Below are 14053 nucleotides of genomic sequence, written 5' to 3'. Positions count from 1 at the left end.
AATGAGATACCATTTCACTTCAATAAGACTAGCATTAATCCAAAAAACACAAAATAATAAATGTTGGAGAGGTTGTGGAGAGACTGAAACACTTATACACTGTTGGTGGGAATGTAAAATGGTACAACCACTTTGGAAATCGATTTGGCGCTTCCTTAAAAAAGTAGAAGTACCAAAGGATCCAGCAATCCCACTCCTTGGAATACATCCTAGAGAAATAAGAGCCGTCACACGAATAGATATATGCACACCCATGTTCACTGCAGCACTGTTCACGATAGCAGAAAGATGGAAACTACCTAGATGCCCATCAAGGACGAATGGATAAACACGTTATGGTATATTCACACAATGGAAAACTATGCAACAATAAAGAATAACGATGAATCCGTGAAACATAACATGGAGGAATCTGGAAGGCATTATGCTGAGTGAATTTAGTCAGTCACAGAAGGACAAACATTGTATAAGACCACCTATTATAAGAACTCAGGAAAAGGTTTAAACACAGAAGAAAACAATCTTTGATGGTTACGAGGGTGGGGATGGAGGAAGGGGGTTATTCACTAACTAGATAGTGGATAAGAATTATCTTAGGTGAAGGGAAGGAAAGCACACACTACAGGAGAAGTCAGCACAACTGGACTAAACCAAAGCTAACAAGTTTCCTGAATACAATCAAACACTTCAAGGGACAGAGTAGCAGGGGCGAGGGTCTGGGACCATGCTTTCAGGGGACATCTAGGTCAACTGGCATACCAAAGTTTATTAAGAAAATGTTCTGCATCCTACTTTGGTTAGTGGCATCTGGGGTCTTAAAAGCTAGCGAGCGGCCATCTAAGATGGATCAATTGGTCCCAACCACCTGGAGTAAAGGAGAATGAAGAACACCAAAGTCACAAGGAAAGTATTAGCCCAAGAGACAGAAATGGCCACATAAACCAAAGACTGCATCAGCCTGAGACCAGAAGAACTAGATGGTGCCCAGCTTCCACCAATGACCACCCTGACAGGGAACACAACAGAGAGTCCCTGTTGGAGCATGAGAAAAGTGGGGTACAGAACTCAAATTCTAGTAAGAAGACCAGACTTAATGGTGTGACTGAGACTACAGGTTCCCCAGAAAGCATGGCCCCCGGACTCTGTCAACCCAGAACTAAAACAATTCCGGAGGCCAACTCTTCAGATAAAGATTAGACTGGACTATGTGACAAAAAATGATACTTGTAAAGAGTGTGCTTCGTAGCTCAAGTAGATACATGAGACTAAATGGGTAGCTCCTGTCTGGAGGTGAGATGAGAAGGCAGAGAGGATGAGAAGCTGGTTGAATGAACACAGGAAATCAGGGTTGGAAAGGAGGAGTGTGCTGTTACAGTATAGGGAGAGCAATTAGGGTCACATAACAATGTAGGTATAAATTTTTGTATGAGAGACTAACTTGAATTGTAAACTTTCCCTTAAAGTACAACAATTAAAAAAAAAAAAAAACAGTTCAAAGAGAAAAAATATCTGAGGAAAATAATGGAAGGTAGAGAGCTAGCAGAGGAGACTGAATCTGTAATAAACATCCTACTGAAGCCAACCTGCAAAGTAACAACAGAGACGTTCTTCGAAGACAATCTTGACAGAGAGATCTATGTGTGCTGATAAGAAATGACCTCTATGATGTGTTAAGGAGACAAAGTAAGGTTTAAAGCGGTGTATGTGGTCTACTTCTACTTGAATAAAGAAAAAAGAAGATGGAGAGGTGGTTTACATGCATATACAAGCATACTTTATTTCAGTAAGATCCGTAAGAACCTGGTAATAATAGTTAAGGACAGAGATTGGAGATCTATGGTAAGAGACATACTTTTCATCATATACCCTTTCATGCTATTGGAATTGTTTGTCTTGTGCATTCATTATATCTACAATTAAAAAACAAACAAACAAAAAAACAGTTAATTATATATTCTGGCCGATTAAGCAAAACAACCCACATAGGACTATAAACTCTACCTGTAGTACTTCCTGAGCCACACTGATGGCTCTTTCCAGACATTTCCCTACTCCTGTGAGAGAAGCACAGCCAGTTTATCACGGGCTGTTCTGGAGCCTACAATTATTTAATAAATGGGATGCTCCACTAGGTATTAAGAGGCAACTCCTACCCTTCAGCTTACAATATAACTAAGTCAAAACAAGTAATAACACTACCAACCAACATTCATAGAGTATTTTACAAATGAGGGGTCTAGGTGAGTGCTGTAGAAGCTCAGCAGGAGGGGCATTCAGTGTGGACTACAATAAGCTAGGAAGATTATGCTGAGAATGTGAGCCTAATGGACAAGTAAGATTCAGGAAGGTAGAGGAGATGAAAGGGATATGGTATGGTGGTGATGGCTAAGTTTCTTATCAGGGAGTAGCATGTAAGGAAAATAAAAACATCCTCTGGCAAGAGTGTACAGAACAGACTGGTAGAACAGATGGAGAACAGGAAATTATGACGACACACAGTACTGAAAGCACAGACTACAGCGGTAGTAGTGGGACTTCTAAAGAAGGGAGTAAGTATAACACAGCCGAATTGGACAAGAATTTCACACAGGATCCTTTACCATCTGAAATCCTAGTCTACAGTTCTCATCTCTAGTCACTCTCAACCATAAAACCTATTCTCTAAGCCACCCTAGACTTCTTACCAATCCATCACGTACATTTATGCCTTGGTGTATGTTGTTCATTCTATCATTGCCCCATTGTCATAGCTATCCCCTACTCAAGGGGAAAGTCCCTACTCAGAGTCCAGCAGAAGTAACTGTTCCTTTAAATGTTTTCCCATAGTGTACGCATCTTTTGTAGTATTTATCATAGAGCACCCTGCTAAATTACTATCTCAAGGGCCAAGATCAAGACTTACTTATTGAACAATAACACAAGTGAGGACTGTGCTCCTACAAACAATCAACTATACGAGACCATATGGTTAACATTTACCCAAAAGCAAAATAAGAAGGCAAGGAGGGGCAGGGAAACTGGATAGACGGACATGGGGCAGGCAGAGTAGAAATGGGGAGAGTGCTGACACACTGCAGGGATTGTAACCAATATCACAGAACAATCTGTATACGAATTGGTGAATGGGAATCTAATTTGCTGTGTAAACTTTCACCTAAAACACAATCAAATATTAAAAAAACAGAGAGACTTATTGAACTGAATGAATAGCTAGTGACTTAATTAGATACAGAAGGTAAACAAAAGTCAATAATGATTCAGCATAACTGACCATATGACGGACAGTGGTATTATCAATCACAGAAGGGAAGTCTGAAACAGACCCTGGAAGGTCTCCCGATTTCTTTGTACTTTGAGGGGAAGATAAGTAAAAATAAACACCCAACTTTGAGATATTCACGGCACACCTAAGTGTTAATGTTTGGGATAGAGAAATATAGCCATGGTTTAATCAGGAGATCAGACTTAACAAACAGAAAATTGGAAGTCATCAGTAAAGAAAATAGATGAATTGTTTGAGGAAGAAGCCCCAAAACAGCAACAGGGCTAAGCACTGACAAATACCAAAACGGGGAGGGGTTGGGAAGCCAAATCAGCAAAATAAAACAAAAATACAGAAGGAGCAGCATCTGGTCCCACAATGAGGAGCTGTGAAGTCTTACTGGTCTGCCTAAGAAGTAAGCACGATTAGCCTGAGTCTAATTTGAAGGCAGGATGGAAAAACTATGAAGTCCCCCTTTTTTCCTGTCTGTTCTCCTAGCCACATCTTACCCCTTACCTTGCCAAATCCACTCAAGTAGAGCTGATGTCTCGCCTACTGTGGAGCTTCAGTTGGTAGCCTGAAGTGAGATGAAAACATGCACTCTCTCTGACACTAACTCCTGGTTCCTTTGACTACCTACTACCTACTGCCTGATTTTTGGAAGGAGATCACCAAACCTTTCTTCCTAGTCCATCTGTCTTAGTCTGGAAGCTCCACAGAAACCTGTTCAGCATCATAGCAACATACAAGCCTCCACTGACAGACAGGTGCACTAGCCAACAACTGAACCCGGGTCTCCCCCATGGAAGATAAGAAGTCTATGACTGCCCTCATACTCTTAAATACTCCATCTTAATTACCTGTGCCCCTTAACATACTCCAGCCCCAAGATTAGTAATTTCTGGAAGGGACAAAGGGAATGTATCAGTTTAAAAAGATAATTTCTAAATGGAAACTATGATTCATTTAACTGCAATATTAATTGATCCAAAAATGAAAAAATCATGAAGAAAAAACACCAAAATGAAAATAGTTCCCTTTTTATCCTGTTATTTACAGAATGACTAAAAACTGAAACATAGTTTCTTACCTTGTAATCCTTTTATAAGACTGGTAAGCCAGTCATGGCAAACACCATCATTAGATTTTTTAGAAAGCATAAATAACTTCTGCAAATAGGCAGATCAAAACTAACAGCAAATACTTCATTCCCAGAAGACCAATGTCCAGTAGCACAGTATAACATGGGGCATACGAAGAAATAATTTTTTCTGAAGAATCCTGTCAGAACTTACAAACAGAACATTGGACGTGGGTTCTAATCTAATACGCCAGTGCTTACCTTAGCAATTTCTCATTCTAAATACTTTCAAATTTTGATAAAGAATATTAATGGTAACACATGAACATAATCCAGGTGACACGGCAGAAGATTTTAATTTGTGTCCCAGTTAACATTAGTACTTACTTCCAGGAATTGGGATATTACATGCATGGTCAGATGTAAATTGACAAATTCTAAGTATTATGCTTATCTTCTAAATTCACATTTTTTAAAAATATTTTATAATAATGTCTGTACCTGAGTTTAAGGCTTTCAGAGAGTCTTTCGGCTTCTTCAACAGCTTTTCTGATGTTTGACGGTCCAAGAACTGAATGAAAGTAGTCCTAAAATTATAGGAAAATCATCCCACACTGTTAGTACTGGCCACTGTACACAGCACTAATGCTAAAAACATTATAGTCATGGTGCTTATATAATGCAAAGTTTAGATAAAGACATTTTTATGACTGAATGAAGTATTTTTTTAAACTTTTAACCTACATATGCACAATTTATTCTCCAAATGTTTCACGAATATCTCTTCATACCATTAATATGCTTAAAAAAAAAAAACCACTAATAAAGTTTACTTATTTGTAAGGTATCTTTGGGAAGTGTAAATACTATTTTTTATTTTTTATGAGTAAATGCCAAAGAGCAAAGCTTTCAAGAACAAAATATATTTTTCTAATATGTTACCTAGTTTTTCTTCTCTGGTCTCAGAAGCAGTAAATTGTGTGTAGATGCATAGAAAGGGATTTGTTTGGTTTTACTTGTCTTAAACTGGGATGTTTTGCTTCCAACTGTACTTTAACAGCAGCTACCCACCTCCCAACTGGAGTCAAAACATTTTTCATACATAAAACAAGTTTTGTATTTGAGGAAATCTTGATTAACTGAAATCAAATGATGGAAAATATATCATCAATAATATCATCTACTTTAGAAAAAGGCAAAAAGTCTGTTCACAATTCACTAGCCAGCATACTAAAGTTTTAATCAAAAAAAAAAAAAAAAAAAAAAGTCACTATTCCAAGAGGCCACTCTTAGATCCTGTCATGAGAGATGTTTTAAAATCAAGGGTGGTTCAACGTAACAGTAGCATAGTGAAATTCAGCTAAATGATTATTGAATCGAGTTTGCCATAATCTGTCAATATGACTTTGTAAATAGGGCCTACCAGCACAGTTCATCACAAATGGGAGTACTGGAAATTATAAAAAAGGCCAGGAGGCCAGAGGTACTCATCTCTGACTCTTCGAGAAGCAGTCACCCAGAGCTGCACTAATGGGGCAAGTTCGTTGATGACAACTATCATGTGTCCATCTAGCCGAGAAGCAGATCACATTTGGGTTGATTTTACTCTTTTAGATTAAAGATTAAATATGTAAGAAGGGCCCTTCAAGGTGTTATTCCAATAAAATTGTACAATTTAAACATTGTATCAACTGAATCTTCTGGTGGAAGTTGTAAGTACTCTAGCTACCAAAATGTCCTATTGATGCAATACATTTTTAAAAGAAAACAAAATTTAATCATTACTGTATGATTCCTTTGATAAAAACAAAATACAGTAAAAACCAAAAATACTATGACTGTTTTATTCATTTTTAGACATGAACCATTAAAAAGTCAGCTTGTAAACCCAGTTTAAGTCTACTTAAACGCTGAAAAAATGGTTTGTGATTGGGCATGCCCATTACAAACTATTAGGAGCCACTTCCCAAATACTAGTGAGGTTTTTCATCAATGATTATTTCTTTCTGTGTTCTTTTAGGAAACTAATTATACTTAAAGCAAGTAAACATTTTAAAACTTTCAATAGTATGACAACTGGCAGGATAAAAAAAAAATATTCAACTGTTATACACCTAAAAACTTTTCTCAGGTTTACTAAGCAGAACCTTCCCATTCCTAAACATACAAATTAAACAATTCTAAGGATTTCCCAAACAAAAAGGTTTACCAACAAATATTAAGGCTCACATACCAAGAATATCATGGAGATTTTAAAATATAATTCTAATTTTATAGACTTTGCTATACTAATATTTTCAATATATTTCCCATTTTTTTTAGATAATCCTGAAGATATTGTTCATAAACTGATTTTTTCAATGAGTAAGCAATAATGTATCATGTCCTTCTTTAGTAGCTAGAGAGCTTACTAAATTAACAAGTTTTATCTAAATTTTAAATATTCTCTAGTATAAAACACAAGTACAAGATACTAATTTCTGAGACAGACCCAGGGCAAAACTAGAAAGTACCTACTTAGTAAATTTAACCTCTCAAGTACCTGAAGTGCACTGGAGAGGCTAGGTTAAATAAAACAAAAATAGTTCTAAGACAGAGGCAGATGAGGCACCCTGGACAGAGCAGATGAAACAATCCTTTTACTGAACCTGGAACTGAACAACTGCAGCATATGAAGCAACGGCCTGGGTTACCTCAGCCTTTGTAGGGAGCTTCCTAACCTGAGCTTCTCCTGCTGCTCTCAGCTAGTTACTCCCTTTCAAGATGCAACAGACACTCTGTGGAAACAGAAAAATCTCTTATCTATTTAAATTTACTCCCAACCTTCTCAAGGAAAAAAAACAGTATCTACAAAAGCACTCCCAATCTTGTCAAAGAAAAAAAGTAACAATTTATAAAAAACAAGCAAAAAGTAAACAAGTACATAAAAACAGCCCTATCATAACAGAAAAAACAGGAAACACCGAAAGTGTCAGAGTTATCCAAATCTGCAAATCTTTCAAAAATATTTACTTTAGTAAGCACTTTTACACTTCTTTTTAAGCAATTCTACTTTAACAGATAGTATAAAAACCGTCAAGGAATGTACAAAAACATGTTTGAATTTATGCAGGTCTCTGTCTCTTATTACAGATAAGTACAGTAGCCCTCCTCATCTGTGGTTTCACTTTCCACAGCGGTCAGCCGAGGTTCAAAAATGTTAAATGACTACATAGCATGAGGTGAAATCTCGCGCCATCCTGCTCCATCATTAACATAACTTTTATTACAGTCTATTGTTATAACTGTTCTATTTTATTTTTACTAATTGTTGTTAATCTCTTACGGTGCCTAGTTTAGAAATTAAACTTTATCACAAGTATGTATGTACAGGACAAATCGTAGTATACATAGGGTTTGGTACTATACACGCTTTCAGGCATTCATAGGAGGTCTCGGAACATATCTCCCATGGCTAAAGGGGGACTACTGTATGCCCAAAAATGTTAAAAGATTTCTCCCAGGGCAGGGCTAATCCAGCCATTTGTGGATGGCTGAAAAAAACCATCTATTGCAAGGGGCCGCCTCACCAAAGCTAGATCTCAAATACAGTAACTGTTATTAGTATAATGGGGCTGGTGGGAAGAAACACTAACAATAATTTATCATCATTAAGTAAAATTAAGGTTATCCCTAAACCAATGACCAAAAAAAATTATATCATTCACACTACTCTGGAAGGGGAAAAAAAAAGTAATTTCAAAGAATACGAGAACTTTGGTTATTTCTGTAAGTCAATTTAAATGAGACAAACCAATTCTACCACCAGAGAACAAGATCAAACCTCAGTATTAATTCAAGAATGGTTTCTGTACCAGGTAAGATATCTATTGGCAGGATTCTGCTACTAGTGACTGGTAGTGAGATATTTTCCTAAATAAAGGTGGAACTACCACTACATTCTTCCCATTTCTTTAACCTAGCTAGTTTCTGTGTTCTTTTGCCTGTGTCTGGTGCAACAGAAATGCAACTATTTACCCCAGTCTTACCCCAGTCATCAGTTCACAGGAACTGATCATTTACACCTCCTGCATCCTCCCGTGCTCCCCACCACCATGACCTCAGCAAAGCAGAAGACTGACACTTGCTCGAAGGATTAAAAGCATAACAAAAATTATTTTGGAAGTATTAATTTTACAAACTGAGATCTTTAGTATGACTACAATGTCAGTCAAACATAAAAAGCTGTCACATAAAAACTTAACTGACTAAATCTTGAACCTTGAGAGGATACAATTGTAAACTATATATTATTTTTTTTCATTTAATGCACGAGAAAACTGAATCCTTCCACTTAATCTGGCAAAGATTTGTTGTAACAGAAAACAGATTATGAATCTGTATGCTGCTATAAATTTACACTAATCCAAGGCAATACGTTGTAAATAATGACACTAAATCTTTAGTTTGTTTTCTCTATCTGCATAAGACTTTGAACTTGATGCTGCACAGTGTGATCTAAATTTCATTGTCAGTTAAAACTCTTAGGGGAAATCAACAGCTCCAGCACGCAAAAACAGCTTAGCAAAGAAAAATGCAGAAATAAATGGTACCTGCTGTTGCTTGAAATCAGGTCTTTTTTTGATGAGATTATAAACAGTCACATATTTCATGTATAGTACATAGGCCCTCTCCTCATCACGATCTAACCTGCTTTCTTCAGCTTTCTTGAAGAGCTTCAGGGCACTCTGTACGTAACTTAAAATTAAGAGAAAAAAATAATTAAAACACTTGACATCTGGGGGAAAAAACACACAGGTCATGTACAAACTCCATAGAGAATCTTGATACAATAAATTCCACAATTTAGGATGCACTATTTCAGAATACATAAAGTTGGATATAAGTTTAAATACAACTTGAAATTTTCCTTACACTAAATACTTCTGTTTCATAATACTGATACACCACCAAACTGTTCACATCATGAAAAATGCCATTTCTAGTCCAGTTTTAAAGGGACGTACTATAATAATGTCCAGTAAGTGGTCCTGGGCCATAATCTATAATGAAAGAATATGACTGCATATTATTTGTATTGAGTATTATTCCTTATTATTTTAATGTTAAAACAAATACCTTTCAATTATCCTCACTCCTTTCTAACCATGAAGTAAAATCATCCGCATCTAAAAATCCAAAAAACGAAGTACAGGAAAGGGGACATGACTTTAATCTTTATCCTTAAAGTTTTCTACAAAATGCCTTAACTGCATTCTGATCCACTGGCCCTGGAGGGAAAAGAGATTTAAAGTCTAAAATATGCCATCATAAGGAAAGGTCATGGAAGCTCCATATATACATCCAAACTCCCTGAGGGACCAAATTACTGGGCTGAGGGCTGTGGGGACCATGGTCTCAGGGAACATCTAGCTCAACTGGCATAACATAGTTTATAAAAAAAATGTTCTATATTCTACTTCAGTGCGTAGCGTCTGGGGTCTTAAAAGCTTGTAAGCAGCCATCTAAGATACTCCACTGGTCTCACCCCGTCTGCAGCAAGAGAGAATAAAGAAAACTGAAGACACAAGGGAAAGGTCAGCTCAAAGGACTAATGGACCACAACTACCACAGCTTTAAACAGACTGAGTCCAACAGCCTAGGCAGACGGTGCCTGGCTACCACCACTGACTGCTCTGATAGGGATCACAATAGAAGGTCCCAGACAGAGCTGGAGAAAAATCGTAGAACAAAATTCTAACTCACAAAAACAAACAAACAAAAAAAAACCCCAGACTTACTGGTCTGAAAGAGACTGGAGAAACCCTGAGCATACAGCCCCTGGACACCTTTTTGGCTCAGTAATGAAGTCACTCCTGGGGTTTCACCCTTCAGCCAAAGATTAGAGAGGCCCATAAAACAAAACAAGACTAAATGGGCACACCAGCCCAGAGGCAAGGACGAGAAGGCAGGAGGGGACAGGGAAGCTGGTAATGGGGAACCTAAGGTCGAGAAGGGGAGAGTGTTAACAATGTCGTGGAGTTGGCAACCAATGTCACAAAACAACATGTGTATTGTTTAATGAGAAGCTAGTTTGTTCTGTAAACCTTCCTCTAAAGTACAATAAAATAAAAAATAAAATACGCCATCTTAAAATTCTACTTCAATAAAATAATTTGATGATTCTTTGGTGTTCATAATAAGGATATTTTCTCGGGTTTATTTTAACAAAGTCTTCAGAAAGCAAAGTAATAAAACAGGAATTTCTGTAAGAGGAATTCATTCACTTAGGACTAAAGTTCTGACAACCAAGTTATAGTGGCAAATGCTTAAATGCAATATGCTTTATCAATAACTTATAAAGAACAGTGCATCTTGTTTTGTATGTTTTTCAAACGGGGACGTGAATTAATGATGAAGTTGGTCAAGGTGAAGGAGCTACAACATGTCACAAAGGAATAGAATCAAAGGCGGTACCATATGAGGACCATTTCAGCCAATGTGGATGCCCTGCCTAGAATGGCATCACAGTCCCAGTATACAGGTCAGTCAAGCACAGGTAAGGAAGGATACTCTCTGGAAGAGTTTAATAGTAGGTGCACAGTTGTTGTTTCTCCACTTTTCCTTCACCCTGATTCATGCATTATCTCACGGGCCTCTGTGTAGCCGATCAAACTGAGATGACTATAATACCACTGTCAGTCCAGTGAACCAGCCAAGCATCCTAAAAGGATTCTAGCATTCTCTGAAGCAGTGCTATGACACAGCAAAAACATAAGTTTGGCATATTTAGGAAGTCCTTCCTTCATACCACTTCCTCTGGGATCCGTATAAGTCCTAGAGCTAAAGCAGACAGTGCTAGAATGGATGGACCTGTCTTAGGATTAGATGAAGCTCTGTAACAAAGCTTTAAGATCCTTTTTATCTTCCCTATTATTTCTTATCTGGAAATCATTCAACAGGAGTTAAGTAAAGCTGCTTTCTCTGTCACCTCATCAACATTACTTAGACCAACAAGTAAGCCAATTCCTCTTTTATTCTTTCTCACTCCGCAAACAATCTTTTAAAAAGGCTGATTTTGTAGATTCCCTGAAAAAACTACTGGAACTAATAGAAAGATTCAGAAGACTAGCAGGATACAAGATAAACATATAAAAATCAGTTGGATTCCTATTCACCAACAGAGGACAACGAAAATGAAATCAGGAAAACAATATCATTTATAATGGCCCCTAAAAAAATAAAATACTTAGGAATAAATCTAACCAGGGATGTAAAAGACCTATATAAAGAAAACTACAAAACACTACTGCAAGAAACCAAGAGATCTACATAAATGAAACACATACCATGCTTATGGATAGGTAGACTCAACATTGTGAAAATGACAATTCTACCCAAACCAATTTACAAATATAATGCAATCTTGATCCAAATACCAACAACATTCTTTAAAGAGATGGAAAAACTAATAACACCTCTACAACAAAAAGACAAATAATCCAATTAAAAAATGGGCAAAGAAAATAAAGAGACACTTCACCAAAGAAGACATTCAAGTGGCCAACAGACATGAGGAAATGCTTGTGATCACTAGCCATTAGAGAAATGCAATTTACAACCACGAGATACCATCTCACCCCGGCATTACTGGCACTAATCAAAAAAACTGGAAATAACAAATGTTGGAGAGGCTGCGGGGAGATCGGAACTCTTATGCACTGCTGGTGGAAATGCAAAATGATACAACCATTTTGGAAAATGATAATGGCACTTCCTTAGAAAGCTAGAAACAGAAATACCATACGATCCAGCGATGCCACTCCTAGGAATACATCCTAGAGAAATAAGAGCCATCACACGAATAGACATATGCACACCCATATTCATTGCAGCACCGTTCACAATAGCAAAACGATGGAAACAACCTAGATGCCCATCAACAGATGAATGGATAAACAAACTATGGTACATACACACAATGGAGTATTATGAAACGATAAAGAACAATGATGAATCTGTGAAGTATCTCATAACATGGATGAAATTGGAGGACATTATGCTGAGTGAAATAGCTCAATAACAAAAGGACAAATATTGTATGGGACCTCTACTGTAAAAACTCACGTAAAAGTTTACACAGAAAAAAACAATCTTTGATGGTTATGAGGGATTGGGGGAGTACTAAATAGACAATAGGTAAGCATTAACTTTGGTGGAGGGTAAGATAGTACATAGTACTGGGGAAGCCAGCACAACTTGTACAAGGAAAGGTCATGGAAGCTCCATAGACACATCCAAACTCCCTGAAGGACTGAATTGCTGGGCGGAGGACTGTGGGGACCATGGTCTCGGGGAACATCTAGCTCAATTGGCATAACACAGTTTATAAAGAAAATATTCTACATTCTACTCTGGTGAGTAATGTCTGGAGTCTTAAAAGCCTGTGAGCAGCCCTCTAACATACTCCACTGGTCTCACCCCTTCGGGAGCAAGGGAGAACGAAGAGAACAGGATACAAGGAAAAGATCAGTCCAAAGGACTAATGAACCACAGCTACCAAGGCCTCCACCAAACTGAGTCCAGGACAGCTAGAAGGTGCCCGGCTGCCACCACTGACTGCTCTGACCAGGACCACAACAGAGGGTCCTGGACAGAGCTGGAGAAGGATGTAGAACAGATTCTAACTCACAAAAAAAGACCAGATTTACTGGCCTGACAGACTGGAGAAACCCCAAGAGTACAGCCCCCGGACACCCTTTTAGCTCAGTGGTGAAGTTATTTCCAAGGTTCACTGTTCAGCTGGGGATTGGACAGCCCCATAAAACAAAATGGGACTAATGAGGCACAGCAGTCCAGGGACAAGGACTACAAGGCAGGAGGGGATAAGAAAGCTGGTGATAGGGAACCCAAGGTTGAGAAGGGACAGCGTTGACGTGTTGTGGGGCTGTTAACCATTGTCATAAGGCAATATGTGTACCAACTGTTTAATGAGAAACTATGTGATCTGTCAACCTTCATCTAAGGTACAAAAAAAAAATTATCTACGTGAGATCAAATTGACAACAGCAACTCAAAAGGTTTGATGGGAAGCCTAGGGGCCAGTGAGTTGAAGATAATGGTGATGGAATAATTTGGAAACGGATAGTGAGAATAGCAGCACAACTGGAAGAATGTACTCAATGTCACTGAATTGTACAGGTAGAAATTTCTGAAATGGTGTATCTTTGGCTATGTATGTTTTCACCAAAAAAAAAAAAGATCCTCCAAGTTCGAGAAGAGAGAGTGTTGACATGTCGTGGGGTTGTTAACCAATGTCATAAAACAGTATGTGTACTGACTGCTTAATGAGAAATTTGTTCTGTAAACCTTCACCTAAAGTACAATAAAAAAAAACAATTAAAAAAAAAACAAAGACTTCACCAAAAGAGTAAAAAGAGAACCTATAGACTGGGAAAAATTTTTTTGGCTATTACAAATCCATCAAAGGTCTAATCTCTAAAATCTACAGGAAAATCCAACACCTCTACAACAAAAAGACAAATAATCCAATTGAAAAATGGGCAAAGGAAATCAACAAACACTTCACCAAAGAAGACATTCAAGCAGCCAACAAGACACATGAGGAAACGCTCATGATCACTAGCCATTAGAAAAACGCAAATCAAAACCACAATGAGATACCATTTCACCGCCAGCATTACTGGCATGAATCAAAAAAACTGGAAATA

At 37.7% G+C, this 14053-nt stretch overlaps 1 protein-coding gene across 4 annotated transcripts in view; it reads right to left on the bottom strand.

Moving 5' to 3' along the window:
- USP8 (ubiquitin specific peptidase 8) overlaps nucleotides 1-14053 on the bottom strand; it is a 153715-nt gene that overhangs the window by 106735 nt on the left and 32927 nt on the right. For all 4 annotated transcript variants that reach the window (XM_023732470.1, XM_004377655.3, XM_023732472.1 and 1 more), the window contains exons 3-4: nucleotides 8936-9080; nucleotides 4845-4930 (exon numbers count right to left, since the gene is read on the bottom strand). In XM_023732470.1, coding sequence (XP_023588238.1) covers nucleotides 4845-4930; nucleotides 8936-9080 — 231 coding nt within the window. The remainder of the gene's footprint in view (nucleotides 1-4844; nucleotides 4931-8935; nucleotides 9081-14053) is intronic.

This window comes from Trichechus manatus, unplaced genomic scaffold (genome assembly GCF_000243295.1).
Source record: "Trichechus manatus latirostris isolate Lorelei unplaced genomic scaffold, TriManLat1.0 scaffold00052, whole genome shotgun sequence".
In the NCBI taxonomy this organism is placed as follows: domain Eukaryota; kingdom Metazoa; phylum Chordata; class Mammalia; order Sirenia; family Trichechidae; genus Trichechus; species Trichechus manatus.
This window is presented reverse-complemented; position numbering and strand designations above follow the sequence as displayed.